Source organism: Euleptes europaea, chromosome 14, assembly GCF_029931775.1.
Source record: "Euleptes europaea isolate rEulEur1 chromosome 14, rEulEur1.hap1, whole genome shotgun sequence".
In the NCBI taxonomy this organism is placed as follows: Eukaryota; Metazoa; Chordata; class Lepidosauria; order Squamata; family Sphaerodactylidae; genus Euleptes; species Euleptes europaea.
Genome location: NC_079325.1, coordinates 31,587,462 through 31,609,818, shown reverse-complemented (window position 1 = coordinate 31,609,818; position 22,357 = coordinate 31,587,462). Strand labels below are relative to the sequence as shown.

At 43.2% G+C, this 22,357-nt stretch overlaps 1 protein-coding gene across 1 annotated transcript in view; it reads right to left on the bottom strand.

The window, feature by feature from the left end:
* The window catches only part of ANTXR1 (ANTXR cell adhesion molecule 1), a 149,470-nt gene that overhangs the window by 109,898 nt on the left and 17,215 nt on the right, over positions 1 to 22,357 (bottom strand). Inside the window, exons 3-8 of the mRNA XM_056860417.1 lie at positions 21,956 to 22,027; positions 13,580 to 13,661; positions 13,412 to 13,445; positions 10,454 to 10,533; positions 3,351 to 3,419; positions 142 to 222 (exon numbers count right to left, since the gene is read on the bottom strand). Of these exons, the coding sequence (XP_056716395.1) occupies positions 142 to 222; positions 3,351 to 3,419; positions 10,454 to 10,533; positions 13,412 to 13,445; positions 13,580 to 13,661; positions 21,956 to 22,014 (405 nt within the window). The 5' untranslated portion in view covers positions 22,015 to 22,027. The remainder of the gene's footprint in view (positions 1 to 141; positions 223 to 3,350; positions 3,420 to 10,453; positions 10,534 to 13,411; positions 13,446 to 13,579; positions 13,662 to 21,955; positions 22,028 to 22,357) is intronic.

The window sequence follows — 22,357 nt, the reverse complement described above, 5'->3', positions numbered from 1 at the left end:
CTTTTCCATTTCTTAAGCTCAGACCCCGTTACTACTTTCTCCACAAGAGGCATCACAGACTGTCGATAAATGTAGTTTTTGGCTGCAACAATGCTAATTTTACAAAGACGTAAAATGAACACAATAGCAAGTAATACTTACAGAGTCTATGATCCCCTGGAGTGCTTCAAAGCCATCATTCACAGGGAAGACATGATCCTTGCTGTCAGCAATTCGAGCCAGCTGGCAAAACAGCAAAGACAGTTTGGTAAGTGAGCCAATAAACAATGACTTCAGGATGGCTTTCTACGAAGCTTGGTCCTGTATCAAATCTGCTAAGGCTTTGGACAGTTTTTAAGAGTGCTGAAGGTAATGTAATCAAGAAACTACGGCCAGTGGTACATGCAATCTGTTGTCCCACTTCCATATGCTGACCAAACAGGCTTTGCAGGTTTTTGAATCACTACAAAAACCTGGGAAGTCTGTATTGACTAGAGAGAACAGTGGGGCAGGAAAGGGGTGGGAAAGCACACACTCTGACAGCAATGGTGATTCTCTCATACCACCTTTAACTCTTGGGCTCCAGCATTAGCAGATTCTCACTCATAGGTTTTCTTTAGCTACCTGTATCAATCAACCACCAACTGACTGCATTGCATGTTGCATGTAAAGGACATGACTAAGTCTAGAACTGCTAGTTCCTGCCCCCCTTTTTATTCTGTAATCTGCATTGATCACACTATCTTCGAATTGTACAATTCTAGTCATATGGCATTATTCACTGGTTATCTTGTGCTGTAAGATTGCATTTTTTAAAATTCTGGAAACTGCCTTGAGTCTTAGATAGAAAGATGGTCTATAAACAAACTCAGTAAATAGCGAAAGAAATAGACAGTCTTTCCTGGAGAACCAGGGAAGATGATGGTTCAGGTTGTTCACAAGGGTAATGTCAGACTCCATAGAATGGGAGCCTGGGTTTTCAAAGAAAATTATTATGGGGCCTGCCCCTCTTATTGTGGCACTTATGGGGCTTCTTTACATTCCCTTCTTCTTTTGCCTCTGCCACCTGAAAACCACACCTTTTCTTCTCCACCACACACAGTTTCTTGTTGTTCACTTTCTCTTGCATGCAGTCCTGTTTAAGAGCCAATCTTGTAATTAGTGACTAAAAACTGTTCCTCGCTGCTGGATCCCTTTTAATGTATGAAAACAAGTATTCGGGAGTAGCTTGCCAAGTGGTATTAAAAAGTAGCCACGTGGCATGAAGGAGAAAGAAAACATTTGCTATGCATCAAAAGCAAATCACAGCACGACAGGCAAAGTTCTTTTCTTAAGGCCATTTATGCATGGGAGGTTTTGCCTCGGATTTGCCACTCTCTAGATCAGTGGTTCCCAACGTGGGGCACACGCCCCACAGGGGGGCAATTTGATTTTTAAGGGGGGCAATTCGAGAATGAGTTATTAACAGTGAATTTTTTGCATTTCTTATGGTTCTAGGGGCCTCATGTACAGTATATAAATATATATTGTGACATACACATTTTTAAAATTAAAATCAGAATGTAAACGGCTGTCACGGGGGGTGGGGGCATCAGGATTTTAGAGATGCTTAGGTGGGGCATGGCCAAAAAAAGGTTGGGAACCACTGCTCTAGCTACACATTTCCCCCATCCAAATTCTCAAAACTCTGCATGGGGACTTATTTTTGAGTTTTGAGAATTCGGATGGGAAAAATGTGCAACTAGAGAGGAGCAAACCCAAGGCAAAAACCTGCCATGCATAAATGGCCTAAGAACCTTGCTTAATTCGTTTTTTAAGAACATCACTTATTTCCCTTTTGTTTAACAACTATGCATCCAAAGGGTTCTATATATCTGATTAAAAGTATTCAATGTTATCATCAGGGGGCAGGGGGGACTTATTGGGGGTGTCACCTGTGACACACTGACGTCATTTCCTGTGTGCACTGGAAGTTACGTCAGTGTGCTGCCAACAACACCAATGATGCTCTGGCATTTGGACAGAGTTTTGCACAAATACCTCAGCATCCTCAGCATCATCCAGTGAAGCGCTGACATCACTTCCGGGGGCACGGAGAGTGATGCCAGTGCAAACCCCCTCTTGGTGCTGAGCAGTGGCAGGGAACGCCTGCTGAGAGAGGGCCATCTCTTGCCCCCTGCAAGGACTTGGGAACCATACTACTGCCCACACACCAGCCATTTTCCCAGCCCTTCTCCCCATGGTGGCCATTTCCTCCTCCCACCAACTGACAACTGAAAATGGCAACTGAATATCTTTATAACAAGATAACAATCTGTATATCAGGTCCTTTGAATCCCCAGTTTTCATTTTTTTTAAAGTATCTGCCTCCTTTTGTTGTAGAGATGTGAGAGTAAAGGCATAGATCCAGAACAACAGATGATAGAGACCGACTTAAAAAAGTGAAAGTTGGGAATTCAGAGAGCCTGATGCTCAGAAAGTTATAATGATATTCAACTGCTGTTTTTTAAAAAACAACAACCAAAAACACCCCCCCCCCCAAAAAAACCTCTGAAGAAGTCTTGGTTGCACGGATCAGGGAATGGCCACTGCTGTGGGACTGGAGCAGAGAAACTATGGGGAAACCTGATATGGAATCATAGAGCTGGAAGGGACCATCAGGGTCATCTAGTCCAACCCCCTGCCCAATGCAAGAATTTCACAACTTCCTCCCCCACACACACCCAGTGACCCCTACTCCATTTCCAGAAGATGGCCAAGATGCCCTCCCTCTCATAAACTGCCTCTCATGAACTGCCTAAGGTCATAGAATCAGCATTGCTGACAGATGGCCATCTAGTCTCTGCTTAAAAACCTCCAGGGAAGGAGCACTTATATGTGGGATCTCCGTTGCCACTGTGCTACACAAGCCTGACTCCAACTGGAGAACACCTGAGATACCCAACTATTCTTCCTCCCTTCCATATGCAATTGTACTATAAAGCTCCAAACAGGAATTCAAGACAACCAACCAATGTTCAGATGCACATAAAAGACAGGCAGGCAAACTAAAGCTGTATCTGGCCTGCGGGAAGGTTTCCTCTAATGCTCAAGCTGCTTAACAATTTGTCAGAACCATCAGCACGCCCAACTACAGCATCAGATAGTGGGCTTGTTCTCCCAGAAAACTGCTAAACCACTCAAGGGCTAAGCGCCATTAACAGCCATTAAGGCACTGCTGGAGCTGGAAATAGGAAGAGCCAGCATCCGAGTCAGAGCCCCCAGAAACAGGTGGACACACAGATGTGGCCCTCAGGCTGTGAAATGTACCCACCCCATGCATAAAAGTATCATTGCCGAGAGTTCATTCATAGAAATGAAGGCTCCATTACCTGAGTTTCGTTGAAATCTTTCACACCGACACAGTATACAGTTGCTCCCAAGTCACGCGATCGGTTAGCCTGGAGCAAGAGGATAACGAAGTAAACACATTAAAGGTGTAACTTGGTGTTTTGAGAGCTGACTTAATTACCATTTTCACAATGGTGCATCTTTTAATGTGAGATAAAAAATAAGGCCAAGGCCGATGGTGCAAAATGGGTAAAAAAAAAATTTATTACTCAAAATTCATGTGTTTCACCCAAGAGGCTTCTTTGGGGGAATCTGTTAGTCCTGCAGTGGTTTTTCAAAGAAATGTATAAGCTAATAAACTTATACTTTTCTTTGAAAAACCACTGCAAGACTAACAGATTCCTTTGAAGAAGCCTCTTGGGCAAAATGCATAGAGAATTTAAGCTGCTTAATAAAATATCTTTTTCCCTATTCACCATCGGCTTTGGCCTTATTTTTCAACTCCTGTGACTGGTGCGGCCCTTTTATTTCTCCTTGCATCTTCGAATGTGCCTTTCCCTCAAGCAAATTTATCTGACTACAGAGAACTCTACCACATTTTAAGGACGTTATTGTAAATTGTCAATGTAATTAGATCTATCACACACCCTTGACACAGCTGACCACTCTATTTTTTATTTATCGGCTGAAATACGGAGTTAGCATGACTGTGATGTTGGTCTTCTCTGTCTCACTGGACACAAAGAGTTTTCACCAGATGAGAATCAATAGGGTGGGATTTGTCCTGTGGAGTTCTATTCTGTCACCTATGCTCTTCAACGTTTATATCAAGCTGCTGAATGAGATTGTCTGGAGCATCGGGGTTGTCATCAATATGAGAGCCAGCGTGGTGTAGTGGTTAAGAGCAGTGGTTTGGAGCGGTGGAGTCTAATCTGGAGAACCGGGTTTGATTCCCCACTCCTCCACATGAGCAGCGGAGGCTAATCAGGTGAACTGGATTGGTTTTCCCACTTCTACACATGAAGCTAGCTGGGTGACCTTGGGCTAGTCACACTCTCTCAGCCTCACCTACCTCACAGGGTGTCTGTTGTGTGGAGGGGAGGGAAAGGTGATTATAAGTCAGTCTGAGTCTTCCTTAAGTGGTAGAGAAAGTCAGCATATAAAAACCAACTCTTCTTCTTCTTATATGCAGATGATCCATGTTCTATATTTCACCACCTACGCCTCCAGAAGCATTTGTCCTGGCTCTGAACCAGTGCCTTGAGGCCGAGGTCATGTGGCTAAGACAGAACAAGCTAAAGTTGAATCCAGACACGACAAAGTGACGCAGGTGAGAAAGTCTTACGTTTTAGAAGGATTGGATCCACTTATAGTGGATGGAGTGGAGGAGGCATTTGCAGAGCAGGATAATAACTTGTGGGTGCTCATGGACCCGACCTTGCTGTTTTTAAAAGCAGGCTGGTGTGGTAGCCAAGCGTGCCTTTCATAATCTACATGGGTTTCACCAACTCTCACCCTTCTTAAGCTCAGCTGATCTCATCCTGCTGATCCATGCTTTTATAACCTTGCAGTTGGACTACTGTTATGCACAGTATGTTTAAGATAACCCTTGAAGACAACCCAGACACTTCAGCTAGTTTGAATGTGGAAGCCTGGTCATTGTCAGGGCTAGCCAACGGGACCATATTGTGTGTCTCATAAAACAGCAACATTGGCTGCCAGTTTGTTCTAAGCCCCATTCACGGTGCTGGTTATGACCCTTAAAGGCCTTCATGGCTTGGGAACTCCATATCTAAAGGTTGTCTCCTCCCATATATCTCTATGTGCCAACATTGGTCCTCAAACTGCCACCTACTGGCTGTTTCTCCACTTAAGGTAGCCCACCTGGCATCAACAGGAGCCCATGCTTTCTCCATTGTACTTTCCACTTTGAGGAGCAGGCTCCCTGAGCAGGTGAGGGAAAGTCCAGCTTTAGAAATGTTTAGGAGGTCCTGCAAAGCCATTTTATTTGCCAGGGTTTTACATGAAGTAAACACTGCAGGTATCTCATGGCAGCAAGAGGTTGTATCTTGTTGGTTTAAAAATGGCAATATTTTAAATTTTAAGCTGTAAGTCACCTTGAGTCATAAGGAAAGGTGGGATATAAATATGTTAATAATAAATACATAAAAGTTTGCCTGAAATGTCATAAGTAAAGAAAAGAAATATGGGTTAGATCCTAGGACTCTCTTATGTTAAGTTTTCTTTCAAGGGAGAAAGACCTCCTCCAATGGAGAATTACTATGTCTGATGAAGAAAAGCCTTTCTTCTTGAAGGAAGTCTTGCTTTCTCTGAGCAACTCACAGATGGGCTCTCTGCTTGATTCCTTGTTATGCCATCTGTCTGCCTCTAGACAACCAGCCCTGATTCCATGAAGCAATTTCTGCCAGGAACGTCAAGAGGGGTAGAGCTAGGTAGACATAATTCTAAGGTCACCCAGAGGTCTAGGGAGCTCATCAAGGTACTATGAATTTATAGCTATATATTCAACAACCACTTCATTAAGAGAAAGGTCTGATGCAGCATGAAGTTAAGATGAACACTGGAAGATCTAGATAGATGACTTGACATCTTTCTTGCTTCCAAATGTAGATTTTTTTTCCATCTCGTTTTAGATTTCTTAGCGTTGCTTAGAGTGAATTTCTCCTAGCTTAGAATAGATTTTTTATTCGGCAAAAGAAGACTTTGCCTTTGGATGATTTAAGGTTTAAAGCATTATTTTTGTTGGGAAAATAAAACCCCACCACAATCCTACGCTGTCATCACAGACACAGTCAACAATCCATGCCAACTTCTAATCCAAATGGATCCAACTTTTTGCACTGTCAGAGTTGCACTTCATCAATTCTCTGATATAACAGCATTCTCAATCTTGGGTAGATGCATAGTCAGCTCTATTAAAATATTATATTCCTAGCAAGAGCCAACAAACTATGCACAAGATGTAACCCTCATGACGTCGTGCTGTTCCAGATTGGAATTCATTCTGAAAAACAAAACCTCACCATCTCTGACCCTTTTGTCTGCTAAATGCTTTGTCAGCTAAATTCCCTTTTAAAGGTCTGACAAAACCGTCTTGCTCTCCCTAAAGTTTCTGCTTTCTGTTACTCTCTAAGTGGCTGGAGGGCAACAAAGGGGTGGGGATCATATCCTTTTACATAATTAATGTAGCGAGGGAATGTCATCACTCAAATATGATGCCTCCTGGCCTTGACACCCAACTCCACCCATTTTTTAAATAGTTAAACAATAGAGGGAAGATTTCTTGCTTGGAGCACAACCAGCTGCTTGGTCTATAAGTGAGGAATGAGGACCAGATTTCCTTATCTGAGCAGGGAATATAGGTCATGGCCCCTGGACCGATTACAAGGATGACCTGTTAGAATAAAATGTGTGTGTGTCCACAGGAAGAATGACAGAAAACACTCTATTAATGCAAAGCATTACATCTCACTGGGATGATCTCACAGCAAAGGCTTTTAAAGCAAAACAAAGTTTCGAAGTATGAGACTGGTGAACGGCTGTCCCAAGTCTTCCATCCCCACTTGAATTTTTCTTTTCTTTCCAGGGCTCCTAAACGTATCCAGCATGGCTAAATTCCATCTTGTTTGACCCTGAATTGCCTTCTAACCCAATTAGCCCTAACACTGCCCGTGTTTGCTCTGCTGGGATCCATGATCTTTGGGAGGAATCCTAGTCAAATACAAGAACTGTTCTGTCGGATCAGACCTCTATCCCAGAATTCTCTTTTCAACAGCAGGCAGCCATATGTTTCTGGGAAGCTCACAATCAAGGCATAAAGATGATGACCCTCCCTGCTGTTTGTCATGGGCATCTGGCATTGGGATACCAATGGCGTGCTGCCTCAGCTCATGGTGCTTCCTTTTAGCTACCATAGTTAACAGCTGTTGACAGATCCCTGTGATTTTTGTCTAATCCTTTTCTTCAAGCCATCTCGCTTGTGGCTGTCACCAAATCTTACAGTTAATTATGTACTGCACATGCCCACTGCAAGATGTGTACTCTGGAAAAATAACTTCTCAAATGGGGCCTACAAAGGCCATCACCACCTGCCCAGCCTTTGAGGTGGGGCTTCTGCTCTGGGCATCACGGCTCAACATCCCTAATTCTGGACTCCTCTTTCGAGGATACTCTGGGTAAGTGGCATTTCCATCCACTATGGATGCATGTATGGAGTATAGAGCATATGTATCTATATCTATATATATATAAAGAGGGAGAGAGTATATATTTGATTGTAAGATCTATAGCCATATTAAGGAAACTCTGATTACCCCCATAAGTTCCCGCCATCCTGGAAAAAATAGAAGGACGCTTCTCTCAGTTATGCTAGCAGATTAGAATCAAGAGATCACTTTCAAATTCATCAAATTTGGATGGATAGCCTATCAGACCAGGAAAACTCGAGTTAGCCATATATAGGCCTTTTAGCTATAATTTTATAAAGATGATGGATAATTCTGTGAATCTATAATTTTAAAATGTTTAACCTGAGTTATTTGACATACTGAAAGTTATTTGTTTTGAATTATTAAATTGATTCTATTTTTATTGGTCTTGGACTGTATTAAATACATTTATTTATAATATATTTATTTAATGAAATGCAGGAGAAACATGACTCAGGTTTTGACTGCTCCACATTACAGAAGAGAGGAGGGTGGAGTTCCTATGAGGATACTGTTTTCAGTGGCAATCTTGCAGTAAAACCCAGTTCCTGTTCCCTCAGGGATTTCAAGATGGAGTGTGTACCAGTGACTCGGTGTCCCTGCCACAACATCTTGTTCAAAAAAGCTTACAGAAGGGGTGGTCTTAGAATTCTGGGTCCCCGGGCAAAAGTCCAGGATGTGCCCCTAGAATGACTACTACCATTACCACTCCACCTGGAACACATAGGCTCAAGCAAGGTGGGCGTGGGTATGCCCATGCCGCCCAGCTGCTGCCTGAACCTGAGGAGGCAGGCACACCCACATGCAACGCCACTCTGGAGGGTGAGGCTGAGGATGGTTGGGGCCCCCCCAACCAGGGTTGGGGCAGCTGCCCTGGATGTCCCATGGCTAAGATTGCCCATGCTTACAGATCTATTTTGATCTTTTTCTCTTACAGACTTAGGCGCTTCAGACATCACCCCATATTAGCTGCTTTTTTACTTGCATCTGTCTGTAAAATGAACCCTTGCACTGTCAGTCTGTGGCTTCTAGCTTGTCTGGACAACGTTCCCCTGCCTGTCTGAACCTTCAGAAAGAAATCGCAGACTTTCTGTCAAGCTTGCTAAAAGAACATGCCAATTTTGAGCACCAGACAGAGCCAGACAGAAAAACGTGAGATCTACGGGTGCAAAGACATGCCATGAGCCACACAGTTCTCTCCTGCGGCAAGACAAGATAAATGAATGTGTTTTTACAAAGAAAGAATGTCTTTGGTTTTTTAAAGGAAATAAACAACAACCCTGGGGAGATATAAAACACCAGCTTTCACTGTATGAAGATAAGACATATAATTTAACTCTCTAAAAGCTGAGAGCAGGAAAGATGCAGACAGATATGAAGACTCTTTATGGTCTTGATTTAACATGTTTTTAATAAGCGTTGAGGTTTCAAGAGGGCACAAGGAGAACAGGGCTTGGTTTCAAGCACGTACTGGTAAACTAGAATGGTCCTGGAAGGCTATTGACAGAGACAGTGCAGTTTAGACTCTGGATTGTTTCTGGTGTTATGAGGCAGAAATGTCACTGGCTCCTATACCCACATGCATTGGTTATACCCAAACATAGAAGTCCACGGCTACTTCTTGGGTGAACAAGGACTTATCCTTTGTGAAAGTACAAGGAGATGCAAGCTACAATCTGGATGCTCTGCATAGCTACACTGAAATGGAAACATGTGCATAGTGTTGGTAGAGTTTTAACGGAAGAAGAAAATCCTTCATCTTTTAAAAAAAGGAACAACTACCACTTTAGGGTGTTAATACATGCTACATTCTCCCCTGGGTCCTTGCAGTTAGATGTGCTGTTAGTTTGCTGTGGGAATGCTGTGGGACTGGGACCACAGTGCATGAGGAGGATCTTCAGCTCCCTCCCCCACATTATTTTCTCAACCTGAAATGGCCCATAGGAGGCTCTGTCTGCCTCAAAGGAGGCTCCTTATGTACTGATGGGGTACAGTCAGGCTTCCTCAATAGAACAAACAGCGCCGCTCTGGTCATTTCAGGTCTGGAAAACAGCACGGGGGGGGGAAGGCTTTCTCCTCACATGATGGGGTCCCAATCCAAATCAAGCTCATGCTCACCTGGGGACAGAGTTCCCAGCACAGAGCCACAGGCCCACACCAGATTGTGCAGAAAAATGGAAAATGTCACATGTGGTTAGGGCCCTTAGCCATACAGCTGAACAGTCAACCTCCTCCTCAGCTCTTCCTCACCAATAAGAGTGGTAATAAAAAAGCTTGATTTTTAGAGGAAGATGCCATGACTTGTGTACAAATGCCACATCTTTGGATCCAGAAACTATGTTCCCTAAGGTTTGGTACCTGCAGCCAAGCAGGCATTACTCAGGACAGAGGGAAGGGCTTTTTGTGCATGCTCAAAGGAGGTCTCAGATTCTCATGTTCCAGAGCAATACTTGGACATCCACATTTCTGAGTCATTGGGCAAAAACGCACGGTTGCTTTAGCCTCCTTTATTCCCTGTTTCAGCCAGGATTCAGCCAGGATCGAACGCACATTCAGCAAAAATGCATGCGTTCAATCCTGGCTGAATCCTGGCTGAAACAGGGAATAAAGGAGGCTAAAGCGACCATGCGTTTTTGCCCATAGTGAGCCTGAAATTAAAACTGGATCTCACCACTGAGGTTGCATCAGTTGCCATAAAAAGTCAACCCCGTCAACAAGTATTTTATATATAAAAAATAACATTTTTTTTTTTTTAAAAAACAGCTTTTTCATTTTTTTTCCTGATCGCATACACAAAAGGAAGGAAGGATAGCCAAAGCTCTTCCCCATTGACTAAATCCACCTTTGCAGTAGCGCTTCCCGTGGGCAACAGTTATGGCTATTGTGATATATTCCCTGCCCCTCAAGTGTCTTACCTCTCGTTCTGCATAGAAGAAAAGATCCTCATGAAGTTCACCATCTGTCAGTGCAATAATTACACTTGCTGTCCTATAACCTGAGGAGACAGGACATTTCATTAATTAGGCAACGGTGGGGGGAATGGAGCATAATATCCCGTTATGCAGAATATAGCCTGGAGACCAACTGTTGTTGTTTTCTCCAAAGGAAGTTGTATGGAAGAGATACCACTGTATACCAAGTACACACCTATTTCTTTTGCCCGACTATTGTTTTCTGGTATTGTGGGTTCTGGTTGGGTTTTTTTTTGCATTCTGGTATTGTGGGTTCTGGTTGGGGTTTTTTTTGCATTCTGCAACATGTAGCATGAGAATCTTCATGGGTGGTTTCTGTGACTTCATTCTCAGATTACACAGCAACTAACTTGGACAGGCCATTGAGTGACCACTGACGGAAACATGTTAAGATGTAAAGGTGCAAAAAAAAAAAAATCGTAGGCATACATCTAAAAAGAAGAAGAGACCCTCAGCTGTGGCCAAGTGAATTGATTCTCAGGGTCAAAGTAGATGTCACGGTAAATATGTGGCAGCCACCAAAAATGGTAAATAAGTGTCTTGCTGACTTAGAACATAATAAGAGCCTTGCTAAATTACACAGCTAGTCCAGCATCCTGTCTAACACACTGGCTAGCCAGTTATTCTGGAGAGCCAAGCACAGGGCATAGAGACCAAGGCCTTTGCCCCATGTTGCGTCCCAGCACTGGTATTCTGATGTGCACTGCTTACAAACATGGAAGTTCCCTTTAGTCATCATAGCTACCGTAGTAGCCACAAATGGACCAATCCTCCATGAATTTATCTAATCCCCTTTCCTTTTAAATCCATCTATGCTTGTGGCCATCGCTACATCCTCTGGCAGTGAATTCCACATTTTAACCACTTGTTGAGCAAAGGAGTACTTCCATATCCACAGTGTACCTGATGTCATAATAGAAATTGTCTGTGTTTCCACACACCCTGCCACTGGCAGCCAACAATGTTGATCAGGGGTGAAGAGTTGCAGAATGCTATGACTTCACTAACACCAGAGGTTCTGTTAGACCAGGGGTGGGCAGACTGTGGTCCACTGGAGGAACACTGGCCAGTTTTTGGTGCACTCCATAACACCTGCTCCTTACTGGTATTTTTTGCAAAGAATGATGGTTTAGGTGAGTCTTGGACTCATCCAGCAAGGAATTTCTTCTAGGCACATTCAGGATCACTTATTACAGACTAACTGTCAAAAGATCCTGAATATATACATTCACTTTGTAAAATGAAACCAGTGAACTACTTAGTATAAGAAATGAAGATCACACAAGACAGAACTTGGTCCAAACATGTACTAGAAATGATAAGGGCCAACAAAGACTTGTGAGGACAAGTCTGCTGGTGAAAATTGTCATGCAATTCTGACTTTTAGTTTGGTCCCTGAAGCGGGCAGAAGATGCTCTGAAACCCCTGATCAGATGAGAACTGGCAATGATATAAAAGAAATGTGCACAAAAAGGAAGAAAAGCCAAGCATGCTATCATCCAGATTATAGTGTGCCACCAGTGGAGAGCAAATTTACTGCCAAAATACATCTTTATCACATGAAGATTGTTATCTTTATCTCCACATGGCCCGGGCTTGTCATCTGTGTCAGCTAAAAAAATCACACAGCGGTCATGAAACAGAACCAATTAAAGTTAATTTGGATTCCTGCTATCAACTTTTCACAATAAATCTGAACGACTTCTGCAATCATGTATCGCATATCGCAGTTGACATTTCGCTTTTGTAAAAGCTAAAAATAATCTTCTCAAGAGGGAAAAAAGCCTAAGCAAATGGAAGCCACGGTAATTATCAGACTCTTTAACATATCTTAAATCATTTGACAAAACCAGCTGTGTATTTAATTGCCTGCATCTCTGGAGAAGGAGGGAAATTACACATTCTGGCAGTGTTCACTTGCTTTTTGATGAGGAAGAAGGCAGATGATTCTGCAAGTGGAGAACCAGAACTCATAAAAAGTTATTTTAAATTAGTACAAAACTATGGCCCTATGTGTTTTGGGGAAGAGCTGTGTATAAGATACAAGAAAGGGTTTTATTTAATAGAAGGGCAACAGATTTGAGAAAGGAGCTTTGACAGTACACCTAAGAAGGATAAAATGGGATTACCGGCCCACTAGTTACGTAAGATCTGCCTCACAAACCCTGCTCTGTGTGGCCTGCCTTCAGAGATGAGGCAGATGGCAACCACAGACAGGTCATCTTCAGTAGTGGCCCCTCACTTGCGGGATGCCCTTCCCCTTAAGGGTCACCTGGCTGTCTTTAGGTGCCAGGCCAAAACTTTTCTGTTCACCCTGGCTTTTAACGTGGGCCAATTTTTTAAAACACGATTTCAGTCTGGAAAATTATTTTAAGGTGTCTGTAATATGTTTTTATGGTGTATGTTTTATGCTGGGCTATTTCCCCTCTAGTGCTGGATTTTAATTAGTATCTTTTAATGTTTTGTTTTTATTGTTTTTATTATGTAAGCTGCCTTGGGCAGGTTCCTGCAGAGGCAGCGTAAAAGTTTTCTAAATAAATAGGATAACCTCATATGCCCTAGCCTTCTTGGAAGAAAGAAGGGATGCAGAAGTGATTGATAAATAGATAATTTCATACCAGGAAGACAGAGCAAATGTCCTTCCTCCATAACTAATAAACTTCAAGACAGAATGATATGTTCAAATCTCCAGTGTTTGACACAGGGTTGCTACTGGGAACAATAAACCAGGGAACCATATGGTCGGAAATCCTACTTGCCCAGAGGAACTTATTCCCTTGGGGGGAGGGGGCTCTCTCCCAACAATACCCTTCTTCCGATTTAACAAACGTATCATCTTGAGACAGAAGAAAGAAAATAAAAGCATTGCTATTATTTATGTGTCCTCAAACTCATTCTTACCTTGAACATTTTCATGGTAAATTTGCTCACTTGCCTGAAATGGAAGCATACAAGGCCATTAGTGATGCAGAGATATTGAGATTATTCTAGTTTCAAGTCCCAGCTTGGGGCCTTGTAGACAGTATTCCTTCTCACTTCTATTCATGTTGAAATTGTGTCCTTATTTACCCTTTCAAAACCTTCATGCATGTAAGTGTCTCCTCCAGGCAGGACTTTCTGAAGCTCTTCCAAGCCTTGACGTATCTGTTCCCTGCAATATTAGAATATATGCTTAGTTAAACTTCTGGTAGGGGAATCACCTTTCTTAAAAAAATATTGGTGCAAAGGTGATCAGTAGAGCAACTCAAATAAGAGTTGCCTTTCTAAATTGAAAGACATTTAATTTCTGATATAACTAGGGTGCCAAGTGCCCGGTGGTGGTGGGTAAAATCCCGCCAATCCACAGGGATGCCCGCCAGCCAACTGATGGCTGGCGGGCACTGCGGGCACACGTGTGTGGATGCTCTGGGAATCTCTGAGAAAACTCTATGGAAACCATAGAGTTTTGCTCGAGATTGCTAGAGTGTCCATGTCGCTTCTGGGTAAACCTGGAAGTGATGTGGGCGCATCGCTTGGGGTGCGCATGAGCACTCTGCATGCTACAGCCACGACCCCAGAAAGCTCCCGCTGGTGGAGCTACGAGGCCTGGCAAGCCTAGATATAACCTATATTGAGGCCATGCCAAATTAGGTGGTCTCTTTGTTATGCATGTTGATGCTCTGGGACAGTTCCTTAATATCTGAAAAATCTTTCAACCCTTAAATATGGACCACTTTATTCAATCTGTCCCAAACACTCGTTCCATTCTATGACGTTGGCCGAATCAGAATGTAACAGTGCAATCCTAAACAGAGTTACACCCTTCCGAGGCCACTGAAGTCAATGGGCTTAGAAGAGCATAACTCCGCTGTCTGAGTGCTGGGTAGAAACACAGAGGGTGGCCATCTTCTTAATGCCACACGTATTACCTTGTTGGCTGTTGTTGGAAACAGAATTCTAAGCTAGATGGACCTTTATGCTCAGACCCAGCAGGGCTTATGATTATGTGGGCATCCAGCTGTTCTAAAAAGCACCGGAGAAAGTCAACAGAAAACAGGGAGGGGACCCCCAACTCTAGCTGAGTTTCAAGCAAGTACACTTCGAAACCTTTTCTTACCTTCTCTGCTCTAGTACAAAATCAAGATACGCATTCATTTTTATTATTTATTTATCAAAATAGTTATACTTTGCCTTTTCTTTGTAGCATAGGCCAGTTTCCAATTCCAAGATTTACAAACACAGAGAACTTCATAAAACCCATATGAACACCGATCCCCAAGAAAATGCCTTCAACTAAAACCCCATTAAAAGCCTTCACAAATAAAACTGCCTCCTAAAAACTTCTAAAGATGGTACTCCCTAATCTCCTCGGGCCTGTTCCACGACATGGAAGCCATTACAGAGAAGGAGTGAGCTCTAGTAGATGCTAAGTGAACCTCTAAGTGAGAGAACAACTAGAAAGTGGCAACCAGAAGACTGGAGTTGGTATATGGGGACATATCAGGAGAGAAAGTCCTTCAGATATGTGGTTTCCAAGGCCATGAGGCTTCTGATTCTTTCCTTCCTATCACCAGGGGTGAATGATATGAACGAAATCCCAGAGCCAGGGATATGATATGGACTATCTTTTCAGAATAACCTCCAGACTCCAGATTACCGGTATTTGAATGTAACCTGTTCTTTTCAGAATAACCTCCAGATTACTTGAATGTACCCCCCCTTTTCTTCTTCCATCCAAACCATCTTGAGATTAATGAGTTCATGGGAAAGAGTTTTTACCATTCTGGATATTCAATTTAATCTTTTAAAACCCAGGCACACTGACAGATTAGAAACAGGCTAAACAGGGTGGGCTGTGTTGCATGTTCCCTCAGCTGTGAAAACCAACTCGTAAGAGCCAAGTGGAGTTCAGAAGGCTTCAACGCCAAGATAATGCCTTGTGGTGCACGCACTATCTTGGAATGAACTCATGCTGCTGCTATCGCCATGGGAACCAGATTACAATTTCAGCCACCACATGTGTGGCCCTCCCCCAAATCCAGTACACTAAGCCAATGGCGGATATCTGTTGACAAGTTCCCCTTCCTTTGGCCCATCATAACCTCCAAGCACTTTGCTTTTCAGGGATTCTGGAAGTATCTGTACAATAACATTTTAATGTGGTTTTGCCTCTTCAGCTAGTTATTCAATGACTAACCTGCCCTGAGCTAAAGACACCAGGCAGCATGGCTTCAACAAATAACCCTGAGGAACACTCAAGACATCTTCTACAATATTGTGGAGGAGTAAAGCATGCCTCAAATTTTAATTGAAAGACAAAGACTGCTTCTGGAGTCAGAAGTTTGAGAAACATTGTCTTAACTGCCTTCTCCCCAGAGGTATCATCACTGTGTGGAATGCTCAGTGACATGTAGCTGAGACCTCCCTGCAGACTACAACCCAGACAGCGTGTAAGAATGTCTACTTTCTGGACTGATCTGAAAGCAGCAAAACAAACAATCAGAAACTTTCAAAGAGAAAGTGCAATTTAATTAGAACTTATCAGAAACTCTGACTGTATTCATTAAGAACAGAGGAAAAGACAAGGTATTTCTGATTAACTACCTGTGCAATCTTAAAAACAGCTCCAGTCTTCTAATGGACTTAGAAGGGTGCAACTCTTTTTAGGACTGCACTGTACAATAACCCACTTAGTAAAACTAGAGAGACCCTTTACCGATGCTGTGAACAGTCACTGCCCTTCGGTTGAATATATTTGACTTATACAGCTAAGTCCTTGTCAGATCTTAGAAGCTAAGCAGGGTCGGCCCTAGTTAGCGTTTGAAAGTCTTGGGTTGCTACGCAGAAGCAGGCAATGGCAAACTACCTCTGTTTGCCTCTTGCCTTGAAAACTCTACGGGGTTGCCATAAGTCAGCTGCAACTTGATGGCACTTTCCACCACCATACATTGAAATGTCGTAGGCGCTGCATTCGGATGAAATGACTAACCATATTTTGTCATGAACCTTGGAAGTCCTTGAGATTGCTAAATAACAAATGAACCATGTCATAATCGTAGTTTGTAGGCAAGAAACAAAGCAAGGTTTTTGAGCTCCAGTGTAACAACCAACTATGGTTTACTGCCAACCCTCTACCTTTAACTGTTCCAGCATACTTTGATGATCTGCTGATTACTGAGCAGAGAAAGGCATTTACTAAAGATCGTTATAATAGGACTCCAGTTGATGAACGACTTTGCTCTTGTGGCCCTAGATCTATTAAAGATTTGGCCCATGTGACTTTTTGGAGCCCAAGGTTTACAGCAGATCAGAACAGATATCTTGGAAATATCTTCTGATGGTTATCAAAGAGATCAGATTTGAATAAACTTGTAACGCTATTGCTGGATAATATCGCAAATGGCAAAGTTTATTGCCATGGCTGCTAAGACTAAGATAAAGTTAAGATCTCTTGATGTAAGCTCTACTGATGAATAGTTTTGTTATGATAATTTTTAAGGTGTAGTTCATTTTTATGGAGAATATTAAATTAATACGTTATTATTGTGAATTTTATACTATAGTTGGCAATGTAACTCTCTTTGTTTCTGTTTGTGCTGCGATTTTATGATTCTGAGTTTGTTTTGAGTCAATGCAATAAAAATATTTGATTTGATTTACTGCCAATCAGCCTCCGTGGGCGGCAGCAAGGGAGTACATGAGCCCAAGGCCAGACTGTGGAGCTCTTGCATTTTATTGCTTTTGGGACACTCACCCCCAGTTTACGTTTTCCCTCTTTTTAACTATGACTAACTTAGCCTGGCAACTAAGACAATACGTCAATGCATCTGCATATGTAGGTTCTGTTCCATGAAATCTGCCTTTAAGATGCCACAAGACTCTTTTATATTTTTAGACTGATACAGCGACACCTCTGAAATATGTTATTTATTTCCTAACCCCATTTGGAAATTCCTCAAGTTCTGGCTTTCATTTTGGTTTAAAGTATCCCCCTCCCCGATATATAAAACAGCCTGATATGATGTTGGAAAAGCCCTTCCAGCTTTTCAAGTGCTGAGAGATGATCTGGAGGTATACAAAAATATAAACTCTGCCAACTCCTGATCTGAAAAGAGCTTCTACGCTTTCACAGCGGGGGAAAAGCTTGACAGACACAGATTTTCCCATCACTGCAGGGAAATGAAGGAGATACGTGCTCAGACGTGTGACTGACCATGTGGCAACCAAAAGAAGAAAGGCTTTGTTTGGATCAGAACCTGACAATCCTTACAATTGGTTGAGGGGATAAAAATGGCAGCAGGGAACTCTTCAGTCCAGATCTTATCTCAGCCAAGAGCTCACTAGGAGGCTTGCAAGAAGGTGCTACCTCAACCCCATCTTTCTCCACTGAAATACAAGGATAACAATATTGGCTGGCTTAGGAGGTTAGCTCAGTTCAGATGACAGCAGGGAGCTGTAGGAAGGTAGCTGCCAGCTTATAAAATTTAGGCTAGGTGTTTGTCTCTCTCCTACTGCAGGTCATTAAAGGTGAGGTGTGCCAGGGGAGGAGGGCATAAGCCACAGTCTTGGCAGCCTGCAGCCTGATGGACCAACTCAATGGCTATCCAGACCAGTCCAGTCCAGCCCATAATGCTTTGTGTTGTGTATCATTTAGTTTGTGCTTGTTTTTTTACACAGTGTTTCTTTCCATTTATTTCAATTTATTGAAATTGTTGTAATATTTTTGTAAGCCACTTTGGGGGGCCCATTAGGCAGAAAAACAGGATAAAAATACACTAGATATATAAACATAAATAAACATAAAGATGCAATTTGTGGAGCAGGGAGCATGACCATTCATTCATTCATTCATTCATCAAACCACATCTGCGTATTCAGCTTTAAAACAGCCACGCAATTCAAAACAAGGAGCCAAAGAAAGGTTTCTTATCCCTGCTGTATGAGTGGAAAAATCTGACGAAGATCTACTTGAAACACAGGTTTTTTGGCAATCCATTGTTTGTCATGTGTGTTAACTCCTTTCTGATGTTTTTTTTTATATTTCTACCATTATACTACATTTCATTTTTCTGTATACAGATTGAGTATCCCTTATCCGGACTGCTTGGGACCAGAAGTGGTCCATATTTTGGAATATGGACCACTTTCTGTATATTGGAATATTTTGGAATTTCTTCATATACATAATGACATATCTTGGGGATGGGATCCAAATTAATTTATGTTTTACATATACTTATACACATAGCCTGAATGCAATTTTAAACAATATTTTTAATAATTTTGTGTACACTGAACCATCAGAATGCAAAAGTGTAACTATCTCACCAGAAGACCTATATCAGCTGTTAAACAAGAGCAACAACAAACAAACTAACAATGACAGGCTTTCAGTCTCCACCTACAATGCAGTATACACTGTATTTTGTTTTTTTTTAGGTGAGAGGAAATATTGAAGCAGGCAGTACGACTCGAAGGGTCCGGTTTTTGGATCAGTCCAGATATGGGATGTCCGGATAAGGGATGCTCTACCTGTATTTGTTTTATGCATTCTTTGAAGGTGTTCCTTCTTGATTTCTCAGCTTTAATCGTAATACATGTTGGTTCACCAATACAACAAAAATTGAAGCCGTAACAATGCATTTTCTTCAGGCAAGGGACTCTGGGAATGGTGGTTTTGTGAGAGAGGGATGTTGCCAGAGAACCCTCACAAACTGTAACGCCAAGCGGTTCAGGATGGGAAGGGAGAGCAGGATTCTTCCAGTGGCTGAGTTGGAAGTGTAGACATGCGCTTTCTAAACCACAAACACACCACCAGTTGGCCCTGCTGCTTATCCACCTGTCCATGATAACCAAAGAAGAGCAGGAAAACGTTCCCCTGCTTTAATACTTGCATAACTCTAAGGACTGGGTCTTCTTAGCCAAGTGGTGGGATGCTGCTGCTCAGCTCTCTGCTTAGGTTTGGGAAATCGAAACATTTAATACGGACCCAAACCGTATTAGGTTTGGGAAAGCAGAAATGAGAAGGAGGGAGAGCCAGCGTGGTGTAGTGGTTAAGGGCAATGGTTAGGAGCAGTGGACTCTAATCTGAAGAACTGGGTTGGATTCCCCACTCCTCCACATGAGTGGCGGACCCTAATTTGGAGAACCGGGTTAGTTTCCCCACTCCTACACATGAAGCCCACTGGGTGACCTTGGGCTAGTCACAGTTCTCTTAGAGCTCTCTCAGCCCCACCTACCTCACAGCGTGTCTGTTGTGGGGAGGGAAAAGGAAGGAGACGGCAAGCCAGTTTGATTCTTCATTAAGTGGTAGAGAAAGTCGGCATATAAAAACTGACTTTTCTCCTTAAATTTTAGCCATGCCAAAATCAGGCCTGCAACCTATTTTGCAATCCCATCTCCAGCATTCAAATGAGCTACACGTTGGCTTTGCTTTGCTCTCTGAGACCAAAGCTGAAGCACGCTCACAGCTGCCCTTCCTCAGACATGTTTATCTGTGAGTTTTCTTCCAAGTAAGTTTATTTGTGTAAAATGGGGAAAAAAGAAAGAAATCGTTCTAACTAGGTCAAGCCCTCGCACGTTGCTCTCACCCTGATACAGAAATCAGAACTGGAGTGCCATTTGCCAAGTGAACCACAATGAGCTGCTTCTGCTGCCAACCAAAACAAAAAGCCTCCCAGGTCCCAACTAGATTTTGGCTAACGCAACCCTGTCACTCAGCCTGAAATCAGCGTATGGTCAAGAACATGGGGGAGCATGACTCTCGTGAGAGAAATGCTGTGTGTGGATTTCACATATACAGGTACTCAGGACTCTTGACATATGCTAAAAGGAAGGGGCCTCAAAAGGGGATTAGATACACTCATGAAGGTTAAGTTGATCGAAAGCAATTAGCCACGACTAGCTAAAGGGTACCTACATGTTCAGAGGTAGTATGCCTCTAAATACCAGATGCAGGGAACAAACAACTGCAGAGGGCTGTTGTCTTCTAGTCCTGTTTAAGGACTTCTCCCAGGTAGCTGGCTGGCCAGAACGGCTCCTTTTTCCCCAGCCCTGCTCCTCAGACTATATGGGATTATTCCTCAGGGGTACTTTTTGGCCAACCTACTAGTTCTAAATACAGTAAGGGGCCTAGTAGGGATATCAGCCTCCAGGTGGGACCCGGAGATCCCTCAGAATTATAGTTTATCTCCAAACTACAGAGATCAGTTTCCCTGGAGAAAATGGCTGCTTTGGAGGGAGGACTTTGTGGCATGGTACCCCACTGAGGTCCCTGGCCTCCCCAGGCTCCACCCGCAAATCTCCAGTAGTTTCCCAACCTGGATCTGGCAACCCTACCCCACGATCTACCCCACCAGTGACTAGAGGGGACCTGGAAACCCTAGGGCCTAACAATATGTTACTTGTGACTTCTGTGCTCAGAACTTAATCCCAGGCACATGAGGGCCCAACTCAGATCAGACTGCAGCTCACCAGGGAGGGGGCATCAATCTTCTCTCCATTTCATTTTCCTGGGGTTGCTTTTGTCTCGCTGGGGATGCACTGATGGAGTATCCCTAGGTATCCCCAATGGGGGTACACAGCCCTCCCACTTCAGGTCAGGAAAACAGCATGGAGAAAAAAGTTTAAGTCCCTTCTCCCCACGTACGGTGGTCCCAATCCAAATTGAATTAACACAAGCCTGAGAATGGAACCCACAGTACACGGTCAACTGAGGGAACTCCTGGAGAAAATGTAAAGGGTTTTTAGCGCAGTAAGTGGGGCAGGTGCGCAAGAGCACAAGGGCACATTCACCCAAGTGAAAAATATCTGTGCCTGATGAGATTTCTGACAATTCTTCCAGAGACAAGCTGGTGAGTACTGTAAGCAGGACACACGGGGAAGCCAAAGCCCCTGGCCACAATTCTACCCTTCAGTGCTCATCTGTGCTTAATTTTCCTTGCTCCTTCCCCTCCCAACCCCTAGGGAAAATTAGCTGCTAAGTAGAGAGAGAAGCCGAGATAAGGCAGCCAACAGCTCTTCCTACTGTCCCTTTCTTTTCCTGTGTGTATTCGGGGGGGGGGGGGGCTTCCAAAGTCTGGACAGGCAGAGCTTGGTTGCTTTTTGCATGGACTGGGTCATGAATAGCCAAGGTCTGATTCACTTGGATACACAGCTTCAGCCTTAGCACGGCTGGGTGCGGTTTACTCCAATAAGGGAAAAGGTAGTTGACTGTTGGTTTTAAGTGTAAAAGGCTTCAAAGGTGCTTTTGAAAATGTGACTGAGATGGCTCTCGGGACTTATTGCTCTATTTGATATACTGCAAAATGGCACTGGACTTGCAGAGTCAAATTTCTCTTTGCTTTCCTTTTATGGACTAAGAGTACACCCACAGAGGTCACATTCTGGATGCATTACCATAGGAAACGTGCCTTATCCCAAGTTTCTAATTCACCCCAGTGCCTTATCATTTCCATTCCCTCTTACCTGTCTTCAGTAAGTCTCATTAGAGTTGAGCCTCTAGTGGAGAATACAATGAAGGACATCCTCAGCTGGGGGCTGGAGAAAGAAAGCACAGGAGTTACAGTCTCTGACCCAGTTCACACATGATGGAAGCACATCGCTTGACCACTCCATACTTGATTTCTGATGGTTGAAAATGTGACATCTCTGACTCCACTATAAAGCATGGAGGACAGCAGGGGAAACATGGAAATCCTGCATGCTGAATGATAGTTGTGATGGCCCATTCCATTCTTAATCTTGGTCTCCCCCCCCCCCCGCCCAATCCAAATCCTTCTGTTGGGCTCAACCACTCCAAGCTGCCGTTCCTTTAAAAAGACACAGGACCTGTGGTGTGACTTTGGGCTAAGTACTCGAGGGCAGGTG